Source organism: Opisthocomus hoazin, chromosome 9 (assembly GCF_030867145.1).
Source record: "Opisthocomus hoazin isolate bOpiHoa1 chromosome 9, bOpiHoa1.hap1, whole genome shotgun sequence".
NCBI lineage: Eukaryota > Metazoa > Chordata > Aves > Opisthocomiformes > Opisthocomidae > Opisthocomus > Opisthocomus hoazin.
This window is the reverse complement of record NC_134422.1, coordinates 17,115,181-17,140,580: the sequence shown is the minus strand read 5'-3', so window position 1 is coordinate 17,140,580 and position 25,400 is coordinate 17,115,181. Positions and strand designations below refer to the sequence as shown.

General features: G+C 39.7%; 1 protein-coding gene across 3 annotated transcripts in view; it reads right to left on the bottom strand.

Moving 5' to 3' along the window:
- The window catches only part of XRCC5 (X-ray repair cross complementing 5), a 57,690-nt gene that overhangs the window by 24,363 nt on the left and 7,927 nt on the right, over nt 1–25,400 (bottom strand). For 2 of the 3 annotated variants that reach the window (XM_075430333.1, XM_075430334.1), the window contains exons 6-14: nt 21,113–21,301; nt 18,089–18,203; nt 16,226–16,364; nt 14,122–14,234; nt 10,670–10,732; nt 9,850–9,987; nt 8,376–8,466; nt 6,965–7,098; nt 1,963–2,159 (exon numbers count right to left, since the gene is read on the bottom strand). In XM_075430333.1, coding sequence (XP_075286448.1) covers nt 1,963–2,159; nt 6,965–7,098; nt 8,376–8,466; nt 9,850–9,987; nt 10,670–10,732; nt 14,122–14,234; nt 16,226–16,364; nt 18,089–18,203; nt 21,113–21,301 — 1,179 coding nt within the window. The remainder of the gene's footprint in view (nt 1–1,962; nt 2,160–6,964; nt 7,099–8,375; nt 8,467–9,849; nt 9,988–10,669; nt 10,733–14,121; nt 14,235–16,225; nt 16,365–18,088; nt 18,204–21,112; nt 21,302–25,400) is intronic. The other variant, XM_075430336.1, reaches the window with a different exon arrangement.

Genomic DNA, 25,400 nt, shown 5'->3' with positions numbered 1-25,400 from the left:
TAATCCCATTAGACCTTAAAAATTAAGCAGAGATTAATCAGGTCAATATGATGATAAGAGACACTAATCAGTTTTAGAAAACAAAATTAATGGTCAAGAGCTTCTAGTCAACATTTTCGAAACACTTTAGTGCAAATTATCTAGATCTGATAGTTTTGATAAGTTGAATGTTACCTGCTCTTTAACGTTTTCCTTAGTTATTGTTGCAGTGATGTCCTTTACCAAGTGATTTAATTATATCACTCAGCTTTTCCCCCCAGAACAAAACCAAAAAATTAACAGTTTCCATTCACTACTACAGCAATACCAGGTTTTTTCATACTTCTTAACCCTATTACCATTCATTCTTCTTTTCATTGTTGAGTCTGTATCCTTTTGCCTCCCTCATAGATTTTTCTTTTTAATCATTTCAATGCCCTACACCAATTTCTATCTCAAATATTTTTATAGCTGCTTTCATCACCCCTCTAAAGAAACGAGTTTTAAACAAAACAGCTTTCCTTCTTGCTTGTCAAATCGATGCCTTTGAGGCAATCTGTTTTTAAGCAACTACCAGTAATGGGTCACTGTTTTTTGTTTAAATTCTCTCCCTAGCTTGTTTGAATCCAAGTTTTGCTTTTTTTTTTTTAAACTTGTTCTACCAGTTTTAAAAAATACACATATAAACGTATTTATGTATACACACACACAGAACCTGGGGCACTGAGCAAGGACAAAAGAATTTAATCAGCATGAATTCACAGACACACCAAAACAAGACAGGCACACAGAGCAATGAACAAAATAAATGCAAGGTGTTTGCCAGTCTGTATACAGACATGTGGTCACTACTCCAGAGCAGCAACATGAGCAGTCCTATGTCACGTCTTCCCAAAGATAACATGCTGAGGAGGCTCTAGCCAGCCCAAGGTAAAGGATATATGACAGCTCAGCTAAGCAAGGCCTCAAAATGGCTCAAAAATGTTGTTCTAAGCACTGAAAGGACTGAGCTAAAAATGACAAAAGGGAGGGAGAAGGAGCTAAGAACTCTCCAACATCCCAGGAGACTCACTAGTTAAATTATAGGCATTAAATAAATTAAGCTTTAAGAAGCAGATTTTGTTTGAGCAAATTGTTTCGTGGCTGGGGTGACAGTATCAATGCAGTAGCAACTAAGCATTTATTCTTCATACTTGTAGCACAAATAAAGTAAACACAGTATATGTAATAACAACAACAAAAAAATTTATCTTAAAAACTGTTCAGACAATAAATGTTCCAGGAAGAGTCTGTAACAGTTTGACTTTTCAAGACATCCACACTAATTTGCACAGCAGATATTAATGAAGCTGCTTTTCTTTTGATTTGGAATTCAAAATGAAAGCTACAGAACAACCTAAATGGAGCATGCTGAGAAGGAAGACTCATCTTTACAGCTAATTTAAAGCTCCACAGCATTTATTCTAAACTAAATTACACACTCTGCTATTCTTGTTTGAACTATTTTGTAACTATCACTAGGACAAACTGTTTGACCAGGAGACAGTAGGCAATGCAACAGGTTGCCCAGTGAGGATGTGCAGTCTCTGTTACTGGACATTTTCAAGACCAGACTGGACGAAGCCCAAAGTTACCTGTTTGGATTTCACAGGTATCCCTACTTTGAGCAGCAGGTTGAACAGGAAACCTCCTGAGGTCCCTTCCAACCTGACGGATTCTGAGGTTCTGTGACAACAGACATGAGGAAGCTGAGACAAGTTCCTTGTGTGTCTTGCCCCATAATAGTAAGACCATCACTATTCACAAAATACCCCAGATACACTGTGATATCACAATATTCTCCACCCATCAGTATTTTTTCAGAGTGTAACTCATTGATCTTATGTTCAAAAGACTCTGAGCCTGCTTCATCCAGCAAAATCAACTTGAAGTGTAAAAAAAAGTTTCAAAAAAAAAAAAATCCATAATACATCTCCAACTTACTTGTCTTTGAAGATGTCTTGAGCAGTCTTCTCCTCTTTTTTCTTGCCAACTTCCTTTAGGGGGAAAAGTGCTTTTACTTTTTCAAGAGGAGCCTGACACCTTTCTTTTACCACACAGGGCATCTCCAGCATCTCTAAAAGGTGCTGTTCAATTGGTGGCAATGGATCATCGGGGTGAAAAGCCTTATGCTGCAAACACTGCAAGAAACGATTTGAGCAACGAAAAACTTTCAGTTTATGTGCTTTTAATATATTGCTGTATTCCTGACATCTTACAGCAAACGCAAAATATCTTCCATATTAAATAAACTACCTTCGTATTGCTGACAAATATTCCAGCTCACAAGTGGACTGAAAGTCATATGATCACCTGTTTAATGAGACTAATAATGATATTAAACAATAATACTGATGCAGATGAGTGTTCCCACACTCACTGGAATGAGTTCTATGAAAATTGTTATGAAAATCACAGGAATGAGAGAGTAATATATATCCATTCAGCTTTTTAACTCCACTTTAGCTTTAAAATGCAGTTCTGTTATAAAACAGTCACATGGGAGAGATGTCTATACATTCCAAAATTAGGCAACGGGATATATACCCCACCCCAGCCACGTATTCCACTTATTGTCACAGTTTATTGTCCCTCAAAGAAAATATATCTTGGTCAATAAAACTCGGCACACATACAAGAGAAATTTTCAGCAGTTTAAGCAAATGGAAAGACAGAAGTTAAATGTGCACAGGTGAGGCACAGAATACAGGTATATTTGCAAATTAGCTTTGAAAAGAGTAAGGGAATGAAGGGGCCCAACAGATGTACATCAAAGCTGGAACAGATGGTAGGAGCTACAGAGGAGAAGGCTTTTTCACCAAAGTGTAAAGACAGTGCACACAGTCAGGGAGCCAAGCTGAGGAGAGAGATGAGGTTAACGAGGCAGGCTACAGAAATTCCATTGAGAATTTTAAAAACAAAGTAGGTATCTCTTCAATGCTGTGAAGTGTGGGATAGCAGTAGAGATGTATGAGTATGTGCATATATATATACACAGATACCAGTGCATGCACACACTTACATGGGAGAATAACTTTTCCCAAGCCCACTGTAGTGGGTGAATTAGACACAAATGTGAAGGTAACTACTTGGTAAACTAGGAATACAGCAGAGATTTGCTCCCCTGTTGGCTGTTAGATATGACATTAATTAAAAAACCAAAACCAAAGTAAACAACCCCCCCCCATTCATGCTGAAAAGCTGCCAATAAAGAAAATCCAGACCATATGCTACACATCAATACTGATGTGCTTTCATGCTGCCATTAAGATTCCAATCCATATTAGAGCATACTTTCAAAAGGAGGCAGTCACACAAGGCTACTGATTTGGAAACACTTGTAATGATTTAAGGCATAATTATTTTGAGAGAGAGTAAAAATGTTGCTGGAAGCTGCAGTAATGGCTCTTGTGATACAAAAAAACAATATTAAAAACAACATTAGGGGATTGAATTAAACTCACAGAGCAAAAAACCTAAGTGCCCTGTCGTGAATGTGTTTTTCAGGCTTTTTTATCTGAAGTCTCTATGTGTGCAGCTACAAGAGCTGAGCAGACTGAGAGGCCACAGCCTCCCCTTGTTCCTGTTTTTAGAGCAGACGATGACCTCTGAAACCTGAGATGGCAAGTACCATCAAAACTCAGGTGCTAAACGGAGACAAAGTTGAACAGACTTAACATGAAATTTCTAATCCAAAACAGTCCCTTCTAAGCTTGCTTCCTCTTCCTTCTGTGCCCAGGAAGAACCACTCCTACCATCACTGGCCGGGAGGCAACCCACGCTGCCACTGGCTTCCAGACTCATCATTCTACTCATGCATGTTGTCAGCAACCTACCAGCTCCTCCTTGCTCTTCCCAATTTCCTTGTATTTCCAGCCTAGAGATGCAGCCAGCTTTCAGGAACAGGGTCACACTAAGATACTGGTCAACGGATGTAATGAAGTGGGCTTTTCACATAATTAATTCCATGATAAGCAATGGCACAAATGCATGAATAGACAGGACCTTACTGCAAGACAGCATCCTGCCTTGTTCCCTTCCACACAGCATCTAGGAACACACTTTTGTACAAACATATTTTACCAAATCTAGAAATCCTGCAGGACCCTGATAGTATTCAAAGCCTTGGGACATGGGAGATTCAGCTATCTAAAAGATAAGCATTTAGTCTATACCAGCCACCTACTCACTGTACACAACCACAACTATCACGTACTTAGGATCTCTGAAACAAGAAGGATCAATTACTTTTCCAAGGTTGTTTTTTCATGGATTAGGGAATAGATTTGTACAACTCAGCTGACACTAGTTAGCTAGCTTTATGGTGGTTAAACCTGCGTGAACTGAATCCCAACACAAGTGTCTTAGAGTTCAGTTCACATCTAGTTTGTGGCGATTTCAAAATGACCCTCCAACAGATCCATGACATTCAACAAAAGGTAAGATTACTTGTTGCTGAAAGCCCTTACAGACTTCTGTGAGCTACCTCCTGTCCCCGGGCTGCTCCGCTTTTTGAAAGCACATCACAGTACAGTCCAACCACTTACAAACAAGTTTGGTCCTCTATGGCTGCTTACACACAGTCTAACAAGAGCCGTTACAGCGTATTTAGATGCAGACCCAGCAGCTGGATCCCATGAACTATGCAATGCTGCAGGCCACCATCCCCACAAACCTTCCCCCCAGGTCTGTCTCAGTACGGAACAACCACTGTTGAGCAATTTGTTTATTTGGCTATCAAATAAAATGCACTGCATTCCCCAAATGTTTTATGTGCTTCAAATCCCTCTATTTAGAGGAACAACTTAAACAATGACGTTGTAAGTCTGCCACCACAAAAGCTATGGAAGTTCACTTAGGCTTTTCAGGAAGCAAGCAATAAAAGTTGAAACTCTGGATATAGGATATTCCTCATCTTCCACTCCAGCAAGCATTAGCAACTCCTTTCTACCCTCTCTGTCATTTCCTGATGCCTACCACTACTTCCAGAGATATAATTTAGCTTGATGTTTCTGTTTAAATTCTGGTTCTTGTCACTTAACATTCCAAATTTCTTCAAGAGGCAACAGAGCATGGACATGGAGAGGGAACTCATCCTTTCTTCAGAGTTCTTTTTCCAAACCGTCTACAGATATAGGCTCTGTTCAGCCCAATCAATTCACTGGCTACATTCAAAAGATGATGTATAATTTTTCTTCATAGTTCTTAAGCAACCAGCAGTGCCACTTGGTCTAAGAGCAAAATATTAAGAATATGGACATGTTTGCGGCAAAGGAGAGAACAATCTTTCTGCAACTTACACAGATTAATAGCAGTTTTGTAACCAAAACAAAAAAATGGGGCTGTGCACAGGCAAAAGAAAGCACTAAAAAGACTGGTAATTTAGGGCTTTATAAACAGCAGTCACTGTGGACAGGCAATGTATTCTACCCAGTACATCGAAACAGTCAGTAAATATTTCCACCAATAGCATTCACCCTTACAAAATCCTATTCTCCTCTAAGGAAATCGGGGAGTTACACAGTTACTCTCTTCTAGCAGCACTTGACTCAACTTCTGGGACAACACCGTCATACTGTTTCAGAAATCAAATGGCACACCTAAAGAAATACCTTTCGTTGACAGGCGATATCCACTGAACAAAAAGAATGCAAACTTGGACCTAGCGATATAATAGAGGAAATTCTAACCCCTGTGTGTTTCATTTACAAGCAAAACCGTATTTGTTTTGTAACACCCAAGCTTTACAACCCTTTCTACAATACGAGCTATGCAGAGGTCAACAGATTTTAAGCTCTTGCCCAGCAATAACCTCCTACTGACCAAACCTTTCATTCAGTTAAACACTGTCTTGTCGATATGACTGGCAGAATTTGAAGGGAACACTGAGTTCTTCAGGTGTCATTCAGACTAGGATTTGAAGACAGTGGGCTTATATGTGTTCCTGAAACATACATACGACCTCCGGATCCTTCACTTCTTTTGACAATACTGAGGCAGCATTGCTTTTGGAAGCTAGGCTAAGTTTTCTTAATTTAAAAGAGCATCTTCTTCCTCCTTGCACACTGAAAAAATTTCATTTGGAATTGTTGAGATGTTTGCTGTAATACCATTTTTGGTCAGTTTTCAGAGTGGAGTCACGCACTCAATATATCTCTATGGCTCTGTATACAACACAATTCTGCAGCTGCATAAATTGCATCGTAATTGTCCTTATTTTTGAATTTGCTGTGTCATTTTTTTGAACACTTGAATTCCAATGTATAATTAAGTCTCTCATCCTCACAGTTGCAATGAAAATCTTCATGATATGAACGGAATGTAAATTAAAATGCAGACAGCTTGATACAATAACTGCAAGAAGTGTTCCACTTGCCCGTAAAATACGTCAGCCCAGACACCCAAAGGGAACATTTTAAATGTCAACAATGTTAACCGTTTGCTACTGATCAAGTTCACCTCAGACTGATCTGTTTTGGAACCACTGTTAGAAGCAACAATCCACAGAAGAGTGGCTCTGCTCAAGATTTGATGGGACAGAGAATGAGGAGCTAAAGAGACCCCCGACTTTCAGTCAATTTCTCTCTTTGCCCAGAAGCTGAAGACTGAGTCTGTGCCCTCCGCACCACGATCATCGCAATAGTGTTGAGATAACCAAGCAAGTTCTAACTTGTCTAGTCTAGGTGCCTGTGAATATCACTGATGCTGTTACAGATGCCTCAAGCACAGGTAATTTCCCTTGCCTCTTGGAAACTGCAAATTTTAAGAATAAAATCTGTGTCACGGACAACATAGAAATGATTGGCTACCCCATACTTAAATGCAAAAGAATTTATATTCCCATCTTCACAATGCAGATATTTCTAATGTGAATCAGAGAAAGACAGAAAGGTGAAAGTCTCAACAAAATAAGTTTTTTAAAAAAATGCCATATAGTTCATCTCACCTGATATAGCCTCTGAAAATGAGGGTTTGGGATTTTGCTGGGCTTAAACAGGTCCTCAAAAGTTTCTCCATCATCATTTTCATAAACCAAATTCATAGAATCAATCAAAGAGTCAACAGCAGACAACTGATCCGCTAAGGCAGCAATTACATACAAAGAAAAATTAAATATACTTGCAGATGGATGCATTTCTTGAAACAATTTATAAATGAAGATTGGCTTCACAATGTGAGATTTTGCTCAAGTCATTACATGCCACAGAATACACTGTAGATATAGACGTGCCAACAAAGAATATACACATAATGGACACAGTAATAAAACCCCTGCTTTACTTAAGGACTACAGTGTAAAGTCATAAAGCCTTTTTTTTTTTTCCCCCAAGACCTCAATTATTGCTGCATTTCTCTTTCCATTTTTCTTCTTTTGCAAGATGTTTTTATTTGCAACAGAAGGTTTATAGGCCATTTAAAAAATAAGGAGAACAGTTGGCTTGAAAAGCTAAATGGCATAACATAAATTTTAAAAGTTATGATTGCAAATTTACACAGTTCACAATAGTCAACTATTGCTTTGGTAAGACAGGTTTTAGATTTGTTCTCAAACTGCTGGTTACAGGCAAGAAAATAGAAACTGTTTCAAAAACAACCCAGCATACTTTATATACCCTGATGTGCAGATGCCCATTCAATGGATCTCATAACAAATTAAAGAAGTGGGAGTGGATTTTAAACTACATCCATTTACACTCATTGCTGTGCACAGTTCTCAGAACAGTGAGTCAGGCTTTGCACGGCTGCATGTTCTACGGCTCTCCAAAGATGCCCTCCGTCTGAATCTCAACACCAGTAAGTGCACGGTTTCAGAAAAAAAACAACACCATAGAAAATACAGCCTTTGCCTTTGTGCATTATATTAACAGGCCATACCGAAATGGGCTGCAGGATCACCTTTGTACGAACAGAGCTGATGCCTTTATTGTAATTCTAGCCAGCAAATCACATATTCTAGCTCCCACAAGTTTTGGCCATGAAGTCTAATAAACGAGTTCAAAGATCAAAGGATATGGACGACTAAATGTCAGATGTCTATCACAGACAACCTGTGAGACTAATAATGCCATAACCTGAGCCACAAGTCATTTAAGAGGACAGTTTTAAAAGACTGCCTGCAAACCTCAAGTCTGCTCAGCCTGCAACTAAGCTGGCAAGTTTTGATACAGGCTTTACTCCTCAAGATGACATCACTGTAATGTATTCCCCAAAGGGCTGGTTTTTTTTCCTAAGCCAAAATAATGACAAAGCTTATGTTTTCACCAGAAAGCCAAATATTCTAGTTCTTTTAGAGTGTCCTAAAGGAAGACAAGTACTTTGGTTACTTCGTCCAGTTGCCCAGCGAAGGACTACCTTACCTGTAGGAATGCATTTTTTATTGTTTTTCAAGGATGAAAATATGTACTGTCTTAAGTCTTCCATGTAGGGTAGCTGCACATAGATGAGGCACTGCGCAAGACAAAAGAAGAAAGAAACAACTGAGCCTGAAGTAAAAAAATCTAAAGCATCCTGAAGTGCCCTATCAAGTCAATATAAACATAAGAAAAATCCAAAGATCTAATATCTGTGTGTATCAAAATACTTAAAATATTTACAGAGCAACACAGTTTCAAGCAGAATAAAACACGGCATTATTTTATAGTGATGGCTACACTCCTCAGTTACCTCTGGGTGGAATAAAGACCCCCCAGGCCATCCGATCGCTTTATCTTGTGCAGAGTTCCAGCCAGCCAAGCTTTAAATGCCCCATACATTGGCGCTTTGGGAGGTTTTATCACAGCTTCCTGTGTTTCAAAGTCAAAAGTTGGTTTTGTTTTTTTAACGTTCTCAGCCTAATTTTTTCTTTATTCAAATACCTCCTCCACTCCATATCACCCTGCATAATTCCTTCCCATCCTTTATGTTTATACCCTTCAAAAGTCTGAAGATTGTTATGTCCGCCCCCACCTTCGTCACTGCTTAGCCATGCTACACATATTTAGCTCTTTCAATAGTCTCTTGTAAGTAAGATCAGTGGAAACATATGCTGCAAAAATTCTGACACACCGTGTTGCTTCTGGGTCTCTCAGAATTTTTAAAAAAATTATTTCAAATATGATTCTGCTGTGTACAGAACTTACTTTCCCTCCCTCCCCCCACTAAGAAACAGAGTTATTTTTTTTCTCCTGTTTTTTAAAACCTTTTTGAGTAAATAAGTATACTACTGTCTTCATACTTTCTGTATGAGTTTAAACAACAGCTTTAGATGCTCCCCTCAATTCCAGCTGACTTGGAAACCTAATGACAACAGCGCAGTTGGACATGCTTGAAATGCCACACCTCTATCAAATTCAAATTTTGCACTACCAAGCTACCTGCAGATAAATCCACAGTTTGAGAAAGTGAAAGAATCTAGTGCAACTTTGGATTGTACGCAGAAATAGGTAGTAACATACCAAGAAAGCAGTAGTAACTGGTTATCTAAGTATGTGATTACACTGTTTCCAGAAACCAAAAAAACTGAGATTTCCAGGATAACAAAATGAAATTATTACTCTGTCACTGAAATGAAAACCAGTATTATTTAAATCTGTAACATAGAGGATACGAATAGAAACATATGGCATTATTTTTCCATGTAATTTGCTATGCAATTTTCTTAATACCATTTATTACCTCCTTGTACTAAGACTTGGTACAATTTCCTAAAACCACTCTGAAAAGTCACATTGGTTTCTTCTGGTATTACATAACACTGAAAATTCACACAGTACAAATATGACTATTTATTAACTGCTATTTGTAAAGCGTCAATACAGATGCTCTCTACAGGAAAGGAAAGGTGAAAATTACCTCGTATGCATCCTTAATATATGGAAAAGCTACCCCAATTTGCGGGTTGCATCTTCTGTCATAAGCATAACGCACTATAGCTACCACTTTCAACTCCTCCAATGCATGAACAAGAGCAGAAAAAGCAACTGCTGCATTCTGGGGGGAAAAAAAAAAGTCTAGAGAGTCATGCAAGTTCTCATTAGTCTGCTGAAATACATCTTTAACAGTGAATTCAACAGCAATGATTTAGTCAAGACTAGTTCCCATTTCAGCTACAACATCAACACAAGCATTTCTTATGTTCAAAAAACAAAGAAGCAGAAAGGTCAAATCTCATCACGATAGTGGATCCATCCAAAGCTGGGCACACTTTAGATCCAGCACGTCCCACCTTGTCCACAAGGTGTGAAGAGCTCTCAGAAGTATTACAAGACGAAGAAAAAGGGAGGGAAGTCAGACCCTTAAAGGAACACATCAGAGCACTGCAGTGAGGTTTTTACCTCTACTATTTAAAATAATTTGGAAGTCTGTTCTAAACAACACAGTGACAGGGCACACTGTTGCTCTGCATGAAAGTGGACTTAAGCACCAACTCTAGGTTCCCCATGCCCTTGCACAAATGTAATATTTACCCATTTCTCATTATTGGTGAGACATGGTATTCATTTGGTGTCTAATTCAACTGCTTTTCATCCTAATGGGCAATGGAACAAGACTTCTGTAAGCTGCACTAAGAATATTTATTAACACAGAAAGAGTGGCCAGTTTCAAGTACCACTACTATTCTCCTCTGTTGCACGGCAAAACACCTTTAGCACTAAACTTCAGTTCACCTTACCTCATCATCTTTCGCTGCAAAAACCTTCAGAACCTGGTTGCCCATGTAGTAATGCCTCTGGATCTAAAACAAATGTCATTAAAGTGACTGGAATAATTATATTATGAAAGAACTATCACACCACTCAAGTGAGAAGCCACAAAATTTAATTACTGCGTGTAGAAGTTAAAGCCCTGTATACGTTCTATATCTCCATTTATCACTCAGTATGGATATTCAGTCATATTCACCAGGATATTCTTCCTGTGGATGGGCTGGAATGAAAGACTATGGTACTAGCTGATGTTACCAGTCTGAATAATACTGCTGTAATTTGGAAGTCAGTGTGAAAAACCACAGTAGTTAGCAAAAGACCTAAATCTAACCGACACCACATCCAGGCTATTAAATTTTCCTAGCAAAGACATATCAAAAAAGAGCTGAAAAAAGTCACATCCTTAATTAACAAAGCTACATCAACAGCAACCTAGAGTATATATAGATGTGCTGGCAAAGCAGCACTTCTGTTATCAGAGTTTATGCTGTTCATGAATATGGCTGACCGTCCAAAAAAAAAAAAAATACAGCTTTATTAAGGGGCATTGCTGGAAGAGCTGTAGCTACAGAGGCTGACACCCCCCCACAGAAACACTGCAACAGTGGAAAACCTGTCTCAAAGACTGCACGCTACCGTGAACACTGGTTAAAACGACCTTTCTTTGTCAAAGAAAAATCTCTTCAAATTAGACTGTCTCCAAACCAACCTTGAGTTTCATTATTTAGCGAACTGCCATAATGCTGTTGAAGTCAGTGACAACTCACACCAGAACAGATCTGTTTAATATTTTACAGAATGATTCTTCAACTCAGAATATTGTACCTGCAATTGTTCTTTGCTGTTCTGTCTTTAAAAGTTCAGGAAATTTTATGTTCAGTATAGTATAAATATCTAGACATGCGTATCACTACACCTTTTTTGGTTTATGAAAAAAAAAGATAGCTTTGTAATATTTTCAAGCGTTGTTTCCTGATTTACACAGCATTGCTTATAAATTAAAAATCAAAGTTTAAGCAGCCTCTGATCTTCTTTCCTGAGGGATGTGAACAACTCAGAAAAATAATATGAGGTGGTTCTACTCCTTCTTTAATTATGTATTTGGAGCTGTTCCAGTTTCTATAGTTAGTAATAAATTATCTTTTCTTCAAAAATTTTAAAAGAAACAATTTAATATAAAACATACATTTGAAAAATGTCAGTATTATAAGTCCAAACAATAAAATTCAGGAGCCAAAACATAAGAACAGCATGGGTCTTGAAAATTCCAGTTGTAGTTGAAAACTTCCCGATATCATTATCTATAAAGTGTAATTTTAATCCTGCAATCACACCTGAATAAATTTATTCCGCTGACATCTATGCAACTACTATTGGGCATAATTACACACACTCCTAGTTACAGGACCAGAGCACAGTTTATTCAAGATGCCATTCCTATTTGTTTGAAATCCACAGACAAGAGAAGCACATCATAAAAATTATCAAAACTTATGAACATTTTGTGCATTGAAAAAATACAAAACCAATTAGTTAATTATTTGAGGCATATTTATGTAAATCAAAAGTATTTCTGGAACTACATTCCTACAATGAATTATTAACTATATATTTGAAGGTATTACCACACTATCTGACCAACAGTGGCAAAAAAAAAAAAAATCCATGTGAAATAACACCGCACTTCTAGGAGCATGATGCTTCTCATCTGTTTTCCTCTTAGTTTCTGTTTTCAGTAAAAGTCAGACTTCAAGTCGAAATAGGAGGCCAGCCTCCAGCATAGAAAATGCTGCACATGGTGAAATACATCTTACAGAACTGAATGAAGACAGTAAGACTCAGCTGTAGGCTAATAATGCATGAAAAGATGCAAGAAATTGTCTCCTTGAGACACTGTGTTCAGACACAACAGTTCACTTGTTAGACCCAGTTTCTGGTACAGGAGTTCGCCATTCCTAACATCTCTCAGCCCTGGCCAATTTAGGGCATCTAAGCTCAAGCATGATATGCTTCCTCAGTCATTCACTACCAGTACACAAGCTCCTGTGTTACTTCACCACTTTAAGTTCTGAATGTCCTCAAGGAGCAACCAGGTTACAGTTCCCATTTAGGGTGGCTTCTCGTTTCAATAAATAAATGTAAATTCCTCGTTCCACAGTTAACAATATGCTTTGGCCCATCGCACTGCAGTAGTCTAAGCATGTATCTAGCAACATGCAGGGCTCTCTGTGCCACCCGTACTATAACGTAAAAATATGTTTAGTTCTGTCCATTTGGGAGTAAGCTCCCACAGATACTTCCTCTCTCCTCAGCATTCTTCCTTCCTGGTAAAGGTAACAATTCCTCAGCCTTTGTCAAGAGTTCTATTTAGTTCAGGCAGCGAGATGTTTCAAAGATGAGCAGGAGGGCTGGGCGCTTTCAGAACAGAAGGCACAGAGCTACCCTACGTTTTCCTTTTGGTTTTGAGTGGTGAAGGGGACTTGGTGCAGTGAACTCCAACAATAGTAAAGTTCCAGTCACCCTGTGCAATATCCGAGAGAAGAAAGAGTGGGAGCAGCTTAACATTTCTAGCAATTACCGGTGCTCACATCTCTGTACTTTCTCCCCATGTGTCCTGCTTCAACAAGCATTTGTGAAGACTTCGTCTAAGGCTTTCCTAATGCTTAAGTTCTGGATTTTCTGCAGGAAATCACCTTGTGCTGGATAGCTTTTATTAAGGTGCTTGCTCAATGTAAGTTCCTTACAGCTTCCAGGTGAAACGAACACCAAAGTTAATACCACAAGTACAGGTAAGCGCATACAAACACCGAGCATCTTACTGAAATACGAGCATTTTCAAATTATGTTATCTTCATTTAAGTTCTAGGAAGTCTTCTCTACATTTAGGTTTTGCTATAGTAGAAACAAGAAGCAAGTCACCGTTCACAAATTAATCCTTAAGGAAATGAGAATGAATGCCATCAGTGCTCAGGCTTTAACATTTCTTTAAGGTTGAGGGAGAGGCTTCTTCTGTTAAAAAGAACACGCTTGTTGCTGGACAAAGCCCAAGAAGGTTTCTGCATGACCTGAACAGAAGAGAGACCATCTTCTGTTGCATATCTGGCATCACTGTTTAAGGTCATGAGATGAAATGAGACTACGATACCTCTGTCTCCACTTTGCAGAGATCCGAGTTCAGTGGCTCTTGCTTCACTCGATGGCCCAATGGCCACATTCATGAGCTTCTCTCCTTCACAAGACTCCATACTGTTTACATGTACTAGAATCAGCAAGTAAGTCACCCCTGTACACCTGATTGCAGATGCCTCATGCCCAATACTGGAACCCAGTACAACACCACAGCTTCAGTGAATTCAAACTGAAATCAATTGTCTTGAATACCTCAGGAAGCGGAATGGGAAGAAGTTCAGTACTGTACCTGAGAGGATCTGCTGAATCCCAAAACAGAAAAATATTTTGCTTCTGTTTTGTATTTCATTTGCTCTTCATCTTCCTTGGAAAAAGGAATTATATCACTCCCATAGCGAAACCCTGGAGAACAAGAGAAGAGCATCTGGTAAGCATATGGGCCAACAATTTTAACACTGAAATTAGCTCTCTGAATATTTTAACAATGCAAGCATGCCCCACAGCTACACTCCACATACGCTCATCAAACTACTTTCCCTCTTAACAAAAAAAACCACACACCCCATAGACACATTTTGTACTTCATGAGCAGCGGTTGCACTCCTTGTACATTGTTTTATGTAACACAGCTACCCTTATAGAGAGCAGGAAAGAAAATCAAGGAACTGAACATCTTGCTCATAGTGATGCTCACAGAATCGATTTAAGCAAATCAGAATAGATTTCAGCAGACTGCAACACTCCCTGCAAACATAATATTAAAAAACCCAAACAAATCGTGGACAGGAAATGATACCAGAAGGGATTCAGAGGACAAAACGTATTAACATTGCAAGTAAGACACACCCTCATACGTAATGGAAAACCAAAACTTATGCAGAAGCAGTCTTTCTATACATTTCTGTGTTTTACTTCCTGTGCCTTACACTACACAAAATAGAAAGCTGTTAGTTTCTCAGAGGTATCACCTGTTCCTACTGCTTATTGCCCCACCTCAAGCTACAGTATCCTCCCTGTAACATCATCACTTTATTATACTGTCACTGACTAAAGATGATATCCTCAGGTGCGAAGAAAGCAGAAGGAACAGAGGTAAAACTCTGAATGAAAAACCTAAATGCAGATACATTTGGCTGGAAATTGAAAAGCAAACACACAGGCAGAACAAAAAAAAATTTCAGCATGGGTCCTTCAAATGCAAATTATCATCTAATCAAGACATTTCTTAAAACATTCACAAAAGTCCACAAGGCATCAGCAGCTCTTTAATCATAAGAAATATCACACCATTGATAGAGAAATTTTTGGTCTCTTTTGTTCACATTGAACCATTCATCACTTCTTTTTACCAGTATCGCACAACCATCCACCAACATGGGCAGTCAGGACATCCACAGCCAATGGTCACAAATGCTTCAAAATATACTCACTACAAAAAGTGGATTTTTTTTTTATTCTACTAAAATTCTTGAAATTATAAAATACAAACAGATTACTAGCTTTTACCTACCATTTCTGCTTAAAGAAACACAGAAAATGACACTGTAATTGGGACATTTTTATCTCCTGTTGCTACAGAACACCCATGAAGGCTACAACTGAAATTGTTAAGTTACCAAAAACATACAGTATTTGTCTTCATTTTTCAATTTATTTTATTCATTTAACAGCACTTTCTGTACTGTTATCCAAATAGTTCGGCCCTTTATAGTTAACACATTTCTCCCACTTGTGTGGGATCCAAAGAGCAAATGAAAGAAAAAAATTAGTAACAAAACATCTATACAATCGCAAAAAATTAAATCTATTTGCTTAACTCCATTTTTTAAAAGTAGACTATTTCATAGTGTTTCTGGGCCCTTTTGTCTTCTAAGAAGTTTCTACTCAGAAAGAAGCTGAAGGTTATAAAAAAAGAATTCTGCTACGGAATTTAAACAGCAAAGCTAATAGACCTCTGAACACTAAATCTTCCTTTAATGGCTTCATCTTTCCAGTTGCAGAATATCTAGAGCAGTTGCTCATCTAGAAAAAAAGCAGTGTTATGAAAGCATTCATGTTCTCAGTACAACTCAAGATTCGAAAACAGAGCAGAGGTTAGCAGCACTACTCACAACAGAACTGAGGTATGGTCCTCCACAGAATACAGTTTAGGAAGCTGTAGTGCCTTCCAAGTTCCACCTGGTGGTATTATTATTATTCCTCTTAGTGGCAAAAGTAAGAATTTTTAAAATATGTGAAGACAAACAGTCTCACGTAACAGCCTCTGTGTTCCAGCAGCTTACACTCTAAGATCACAACTAGGCTTCAAAGTGTAAAACTAAAAGGCACTTGGGTGACTTAAGAGTACAAGCCACTTTCTCTGGTTTGTCTTCAGGGTGCACATGAAGTCATACCTTGAATAGTATCATCCTTCTGAACCTCTGTCTCGTCATCATCATTCAAGCAGTAAACAGTTTCTTTCTGCACATCGTCTTTACTGAGAGTTTTAGCATCCACAACCGTCCAGATTTTTTTCACCTTCTCTTCTGTGACCTTCACACCAGGATTCAAAGAAAATGAAAGTTTAACTTTTCAGTGGGATCCAGAGTGCTTACCAGAACGTGCAAAAAATTCTTAGACCCAAGTGCTGCGTTATTTTGCCAATAAGGGACTAATAATGACAGCCCCAAATATGCATCTCTGACTGCTACCACCGTGCTTTCAGCACACTTGTTTATCTGTATGAGACCTAATACCTGAACTATATCTTACTGACCGCGTACTTGTCTTGGCTATTCATTAAAGTCATGGGCTGTCATTTGTGGAAGTCTTTTAGTCAAAGGATAACATGTAACTTGCTTGCTATGTGTTTCACTTCCTCCACTTACATCAACACTTTTGACAAAACATTAAGACATATGTTAAAGATACAAGAAGACTCAATGCTCATTCAGCTTGTTTGCCCAAGTTCTGCATCAGGCTGACTACCCTACAGGATAAAAATACCCTGTATTACTGCAACTTCCCCAAAGGGCAGAAAAAGGTCCCAGCTGCATTATGGGACTGGAAGGGGAAAGAAGGAAAAAATATCTGGAATGAGTGAATGTTTCCCAACTACATAGAAAGAAAAAAAGTCTCTTTTCTCTCTACTTAAGTGAAACTAATGATATACTTAGTGAACGAGAAGATAAATTGAGAATGGGGCAGAAAACAGAAAAGACAGCAAAGATTACGTCAGTAGATATCACAAGTCTATTCCTAGCTCTGATCCAGCTGCTGTATGACCTTGGACTAGTCATACAGTTCATTTTGCTTATTCTCCCAAGCTTCATTTATTTTGTGTGTACACACCTTTGGGAGGGGACTCTTACTGCATATTTGTACAGGTCTGGCATAACACTCTAAAAAAAAATTATGTATAAGTATAAATAGAAAGCTAGCAGCATAGATTGCTTTCAAGGCTAGCATTTCTATCTCTCAGAAATTAGATATATTTCAACTTCATAATATATCTTCCTGAAACCTGCAATATGGGCCAGACTCCCAGTCTTGGGTTCAAATAAAAAACCATTTATCTCCATCTCAGCAGATCCACCAATGTTGCCACACTACATAGTTACCTATTAATTATTCAATAACTGGAATCTCCCGCATTTTCTGTGTTTAAATACACTTACTTCTTCCTAGCACTGTGTAAAGGACCCGTAACAACTGTAAGGGAAACAGACTGTGCCCAAGCTCTGCCAAACAATACACAGCAAACAAGCTGAAAAAAATATACCTTCATTCCCAAGTCTGAAATAACAATAGATGTGATTCAAAACAATAGCTGGTGAAACATTTACACCCACCATTTTACATACACATGTGCATAATTCCTCTCTTCTTAAGCCTAGGGCTTTAGAAATATATATTGAGTCTCATTGAGCTGCAGACTTATCACTGATGTCGAATGGAAAGCTTCACACAAGTGCAGCATTCTTAATCAGGTCTGTCAACTTTAATACCATTAAGTGTCACAGCGTAGATAGCAATTACTTCTATTTCTGTACATCGTGAATTTTAGTTCTTTAACATATGTGTACAATATGGTGAAGTTAAGAGTTGCTGTGGGAACCACAGTTCTAAATGTACTGGCTTCTACACACATAAAATCTCTACCATAACTATTTTGGATGTTGTTTTATCTTTTATTTTCTTAGCTTTAAGGAAAAAACATGCAGCTGCACCTAACTAGCTGCCAAAATACACTAAAACTTATGATTTTATGAACTTACTGATTTGTAGGCCACAATCCTTATAGATAAATTAGAACCAATAGTGAGCTGGCAGGGCCAAGCCATAGGTCTTCTTTCTAATTTCTTAAACATCGAAAGACGCTTCAGGCTCTCTCTAAATGAAAGAATCAGTAAAACAGAAATGAACTCTGGTGAACTATAATAAAACATTGCAGATAATATACTCTCTTCAAGAAGATGCGGGAATCCAACTGTTTCAGCTTAGACTGCACATAGCATTAGAAAATAAACTGTATGAATAATCTTGTCATTAACTATCATCAGAAAAGAGAATGAAAAAAGAGGTGGTACAGTAGATTATTCCCATCTCAAGCCTTTATGATGGTGTGACACTAGAGCTTAAAGACAGTATGGTAGGTCTTGTGATGAAACTATACAATTCCTTATTAAGCATTTTACATTTATCTGTGCTCATCCAATTAGGGCACATAGTTAGCTGGACAACCCAAATTAGAAAAGGCTTCTCTAAGTGGTAAAATGTTTTCTGCAGTGCAGGTGAAGAAATTAAGAACCCAGTTTCAATTAACAGGATTTTGTTTGTGTGGTAATTAACTTTTGACACTTTTATATAGTACTAACAAACTCATTATTTTCGGGGCATTCGGTTAGAGTGAAACAAGTTACTAGCCTAAACAGCATATATACAAGTTCATAAAACACAGAAAAAAGGAACTGTAATGACTTTATACTAAACAGTGTTAACTCAGTTGCACAACTTTAAGTCCAAAAATTAAAAACTGACAGTAAAAGTATTTTATAATATATTATTGTGAAATCAAATAGTCTTGCACCCCAGGACAGCTTTCAGCTAATATAAACAGCTATTTTGCCATCAAACTCCAATGCAGAGAAAGTGCTCATAAATTTTTTTTTTATTGCATGATGAAGCAAAGATAAAAGTGTTGACCTCATCTTTGTCACATGATGATAAAACCCAAAATCTACCTCTCTCTTGGTTAAAGCACTTGTCTAGCAGATCAACTACTAAAAACATTAATACAGAATTCAACTTGGTGTTCTACTTCTTAACTTTCTTAGGATGAGCAGGGTTTTTCTGAAAATTCTAACAGAAGCACAAAGAAAGAAGAAAATGCACAGGGATTTTTACAAGATAAACATATTTCCTTTTTAAATTTTTTTTCTTCCTAGGGGAAAGGAAAGAAGGGAGGAGAAATTACTTTTTCTGGTAATAGAGACATCAGTATAGGATTTTTAAAAAGAACCTGTTACTACATCATCAAAACTACTGCAACACATACATTGAAGGATAAATGTGAAAATCAAATATCTGTCACATGCCTAAAAACATCATTTAAGCTCAATTTATTAACTCTATCCTTTAATTTCTTACATTTATAGAAGAAAAATGCTCCCTGTTATCAAAGAAGACTCAGCCAATAAAACCCTACTAAATGCACGTTTCAACTTGTATTTTAAAAACATGTCTTCTCCTCTGCTCTCCAATCCCTTCCCCCAAAACCAGAGGCAGCAGAAGTACCTCCTGTCCAACAGTCAGAATATCAAACCCTAAAACAACAAAACAAAATTTTCTCACTTACTTTCCTGGCATGACCAATTTGTTTTCACAAGAGTTGAAATATTTTTACCAACAGCAACAATGAATATAGTAAAACAGAGAGTGTATCTGCGATGGTAAATTATCAGGACTGATTCGTAAGGCTAACTTCTTAAAGCTTGATAAGCAACTTAACTGCTTCTAAAACCTCACGTATTCTTCAACATCTAAAGCTTTAATCTATAAGCCAAATGCCTATTTAAACAAAGATTTCGGATTTCCCTTGAAAGCATGGCACAAAGACAGCTTATAGAGTACCAAGAGCCTGCAATAAAAACAAAAAAATAAAGAAGGCGCCAAGCCATGTAGTAGCTTTACAGATATGGATTATCCTAAAGGACAACCAAACGGGCCCAGAAAGATACTGCTTTTCGGTGGAGTCATTTGATGCAATGACAAAGCCTGCGCTTTTCTAGAGACTCAGACTGCTCTGTTGACCAGTGTGGAATACATACATAGCAATACATGTTTGTTCACTAATCCACACTAATGCTCAAATAACAGTTTAACCGGCTGCTGAGGTGCAAAGCAGATCAGTTCGGCAGGGTGAGGGAAGGAAACCCACAAATAAAATGACAAATAACAGCACGAAAACCTACAGGTACCACCCTCAACTAAAAATTACACTTGACAATCAAAACACAACTATGGTCTACTAAGCTCCCTGAAAAACACATTGTCTAAAAGATCACACTTCTTAACTGTAGAACAGAATTACTAAGAGAGCAAAATTAGACTTTTATAAGGTCCATAGATGCATTTTGCTTGTTTCCCAACCAAGACAGCACCTATGTGGAAAAGTCTCGGATACACCATCAGCTACAGTTTTTCAGACACACGCATAATATTTTTATTCTTTCACTAAGGAAACACGAAGCGAAAAAACATCTTTCAATTCTTGCATTAGGAATGCTGCTAAAAAAGTGTATTTTTTGGCACAACGGCACAGTAGTCTGTGATTAAAGAGCAGGATTCACCAAACAACATTACTCAAAACATTTGTGGGAGTTCGATAAATTAGTGAGCTGAAAGAAGTCCAAGACCAAGGAACAAAGGCTACCATTAAATGCAAATGTTCTACCTGCACGTCACAAATTCCAACTCTTTCCAAAACATGCTTTTGAAATCTCATTTATAGAAACATTCCATCCAAATTCCACCATCACTAAGCATAGAAGAAAACTGTTTTTTTTTAAAAAATACAGATATAAAAATTCTTTTTCCACTGAAATCTGTAAGCTTTTCTACCTATTGTAAAGCCACTGAAGAAGCTGTTTGAAATGGACTGGGTGTACAATAAGTTATAAAATTCACTGGCTTCCGTGAAACTGGAAGCCAAGTGACCGTTTAATTAACTAATTTCATCTTTTCGGGAAGAAATCAGAAAGCAAATTCACAGTGTGATAAAGAGGATTAGCCAAGTTTACCTGAAAGTATAAATTTCTTCCAGCCCTCCTTCTTCATCCAAAGTATGCATCAGTTTCCTCACCACATGAACGCCTTCCTTCTGTTGCTCAGTTAAACCCTTTCTTGGAAAAGAGTTTCTGTGCATTTGAGAATGTACAGTGGCACTTGTATCTCCACCTCCACCACCAACATCCACTGGAAATGGCAGACTAAGAACACAACCAGAAGCAGTTAGTTTGACTTTCTTCTTTATTAAAATAACCAAACAAAAACAAAAGAAAAATTGTATCACGATCAACAATTTCTACCTGTGCAACCACCAACCTGTCAGCCTCACCTCTGTGCCTGGGAAGATCATGGAGCAGATCCTCCAAGATGCTCTCCTAAGGCACACGGAGGACCGGAAGGTCATTCAAGACAGCCAGCATGGCTTCACTAAGGGCAAGTCCTGCTTGACCAACCTAGTGGTTTTCTGTGATGGAGTGACTGCATCAGTGGACAAGAGAAAAGCAGCAGCTGTGATCTAGACTATGTGATCTATGATTCTTCCTCAATCCCATCAGTGGTAGAGGAGAATACTGAAAGGGACAGGAAAACTCACCTGATTAACAGGCAGCTCAGAGGATGGTGCCATTGGTGGAAACTTGGTTTCTTTAATCATGGGGAGGTTTACACAGCACCAGGCCTGCTGGCGACAGATGGAGTCCAGCTGTCTTCAAGGGGGAAAAGGATTCTTGCCCATGAGCTGGCAGGGCTCATCAAGAGGGCTTTAAACAAGGTTCGAAGTGGGAAGGGGATATAACCAGGCTCACTAGAGATGAGCCCAGGCATGGCATGACAGGATTTGGGGTGAAATCGATAGCCCAGCTCAAGTGCATCTACATCAATGCACGCTGCATGGGCAATAAACAGGAGGAACTGGAAGCCATCGTGCAGCAGGACATCTATAACTTGGTCACCATCACAGAAACATGGTGGGATGACTCTCATGACTGGAGGGCCGCACTGGATGGCTATAAGCTCTTCAGCAGGGATAGGCAAGGAAAGAGAGGCGGTGGGGTGGCTCTGTATGTTAGAGACTGCTTCGATTGCATAAAGCTCAGCAATTGCGATGACAAGGTTGAGTGCTTATGGGTAAAGATGAGCGGGAAAGCCAACAAGGCAGACATCCAGCTGGGAGTCTGTTATAGACCACCCAACCAGGATGAACAGGTAGATGCAGCATTCTACAAGAGCCTGGCAGAAGTCTCACAATCGCTAGCCCTTGTTCTTGTGGCGGAATTTAACTTACAAAACATTTGCTGGAAATACAACACAGCAGAGAGGAAACAGTCTAGGAGGTTCCTGGGGTGTGTGGAAGATAACTTCCTGACACAACTGGTCAGTGAGCCTACCAGGGGAGGTGCCTCGCTTGACCTGCTAGTAAACAACTAACAGAGAAGGACTGGTGGGAGATGTGATGGTTGGAGGCTGTCTTGGGCTTAGCGACCATGAATTGATAGAGTTCTCAATTCTCGGTGAAGTAACGAGGAGGGTCAGAAAAACCACCACTATGGACTTTCGGAGGGCAGACTTTGGCCTGTTCAGGACACTGGCTGAGAGGGTCCCCTGGGAGAGAGTCCTGAAGGGCAAAGCGGTCCAGGCAGGCTGGACATTCTTCAAGGAGGAAGTCTTCAAGGTACAGGAGCAGGCTATCCCCAGTGCTGCAAGACGAACCAGCAGGGAAGATGACCAGCCTGGCTGAACAGGGAGCTTTTGCTGGGACTCAGGAAAAAAAGGAGGGTCTACCACCTATGGAAGAAAGGGCAAGCGACTCAAGAGGAGTACAGGGCTCTCATTAGGTCGTGCAGAGAGGAAATTAGAAAGGCAAAAGCCCAGCTAGAACTCAGGCTGGCACTGTTGTAAGGGACAATAAAAAATGTTTTTACAAATACATTAACAACAAAAAGAGGGCCAAGGAGAATCTCCATGCCTTATTGGATGTTGGGGGGAACATTGCCACCAAGGATGACGAAAAGCCTGAGGTACTTAATACCTTCTTTGCCTCAGTCTTTAATAGTCAGACTGGTTATTCCCAGGGTAGCTAGCCCCCCGTGCTGGAAGATAGGGAAGGAGAGCGGAAAAAACCTCCCATAATCCAGGAGGAAGCAGTTAACGACCTGCAATGCCACCTGGACACTTTCACAAGTCTATGGGGCCAGATGGGATCCACCCAAGAGTGCTGAGGGAGCTGGCAGAGGAGCTGGCCAAGCCACTCTCCCTCATTTGTCAGCAGTCCTGGTTAACACGGGAGGTCCCAGGCAACTGGACACTTGCTAATGTGATGGCCACCTACAAGAAGGGCCAGAAGCAGGATCCCAGGAACTACAGGCCTGTCAGCCTGATCTTTATGCCTGGGAAGATTATGGAGCAGTTCATCTTGAGTGCGCTCACCGGGCATGTGAAGGACAACCAGGGGATAAGGCCCACCTAGAACAGATTCATGAAAGGCAGGTCCTGCTTGACCAACCTGATCCCCTTCTATGATCAGGTGACCCGCCTAGTGGATGAGGAAAAGGCTGTGGATGTTATCTACCTGGACTTTAGTAAGGCCTTTGACACTGTTCCCCACAGCATTCTCCTGGAGAAACTAGCTGCCTGTGGTTTGGATGGGTGAATACTTCGCTAGATAAAGAACTGGCAGGATGGCCAAGCCCAAAGAGTTGTGGTGAATGGAGTTAAATCCAGCTGGCGGCGGTCACAAGTGCTGGCCTCCAGGGCTCAGTACTGGGGCCAGTCTTGTTTAACATCTTTATCAATGATCTGGATGAGGGGATTGAGTGCTCCCTCAGTACGCTGGCAGTTAACACCAAGTTGGGTGGGAGTGTAAATTTGCTCGAGGGTAGGAAGGCTCTGCAGAGGAATCTGGACAGGCTCAATCAATGGGCCGAGGCCACCCATATGAGTTTCAGCAAGGACAAGTGCCAGGTCCTGCACTTGGGTCACAACAACCCAATGCAATGCTACAGGCTTGGGGAAGAGTGGCTGGAAAGCTGCCCAGCGGAAAAGGACCTGGGGGTGTTGGTTGACAGGCAGCTGAACATGAGCCAGCAGTGTGCCCGGGTGGCCAAGAAGGCCAACAGTATCCTGGCTTGTATCAGGAACAGCGTGGCCAGCAGGAGTAGGGAGGTGATCGTGCCCCTGTACTCAGCACTGGTGAGGCCGCACCTGGAGTACTGCCTGCAGTTTTGGGCCCCTCACTACAAGAAGGACAATGAGGTGCTGGAGAGGGTCCAGAGAAGAGCAATGAGGCTGGTGAGGGGTCTAGAGAACAAGTCTTCTGAGGAGCAGCTGAGGGAACTGGGGCTGTTTAGTCTGGAGAAGAGGAGGCTGAGAGAAAACCTTATTGTTCTCTACAACTACCTGAAAGGAGGTTGTAGTGAGGCAGGTGTTGGCTTCTTCTCCCAAGTAACTAGCGATAGGACGAGAGGCAATGGCCTCAAGTTGCATCAGGGGAGGTTTAGATTGGATATTAGGAAAAATTTCTTTACTGAAAGAGTTTTAAAGAATTGGAACCGGCTGCCCAGGGTAGTGGTGGAGTCACCATCCCTGGAGGTGTTAAAAAAACATGTAGATGTGGCACTTCAGGACATGGTTTAGCAGGCATGGTGGTGTTGGGTTGACAGTTGGACTTGATGCTCTTAGTGGTCTTTTCCAACCTTAATGATTCTATGATTCTACCTAGCTGCAGTCAGATGTATTAAGAGCCGCATGGCTTGCAAAACACATGGAGTAATAAGTCAGGTCTACTTGGCATTAGTAACATCATGACCAGACTGCTGCACCAGTTCTGGGCATCATATGTCAACAGAGATGTCCACATGCAGGAAGGTATTAGGGAGTAAAGACAATGCTGACTAGAAAAAAAAAATCTACGAAAAAAGATTGAACAAAACAAAGCCCATAGAGAAGGGAGTTAGAGGGCAAGCCAGTCTTGTTGCACAGAGGAAGGGAATAATCAGTTCTTCATGTTCAGCCTGCACTCAAATTACATCATGGAATCAGGTCAGATACTCAAAAAACTGATAAATGCAGTTCAAACCACAATCTCTAAAACCAACTGCCTGAGGAGATGCAAGAGTCTCCATCACCGGAAATCTTTATAAAAAGATTAGACAAATGCCACTCAGGAATGACTTACATACAGCTGACCCAGTCTGAAGCAGAGGATTGCTCCAGACGACTTGTTAAAGGCCATTCCAAGCCTGTGATTCTGTATTGGCTCTAAGTGCCAGCAAACGGGACTTTCTCTGCAGTGGGGCTATTAGG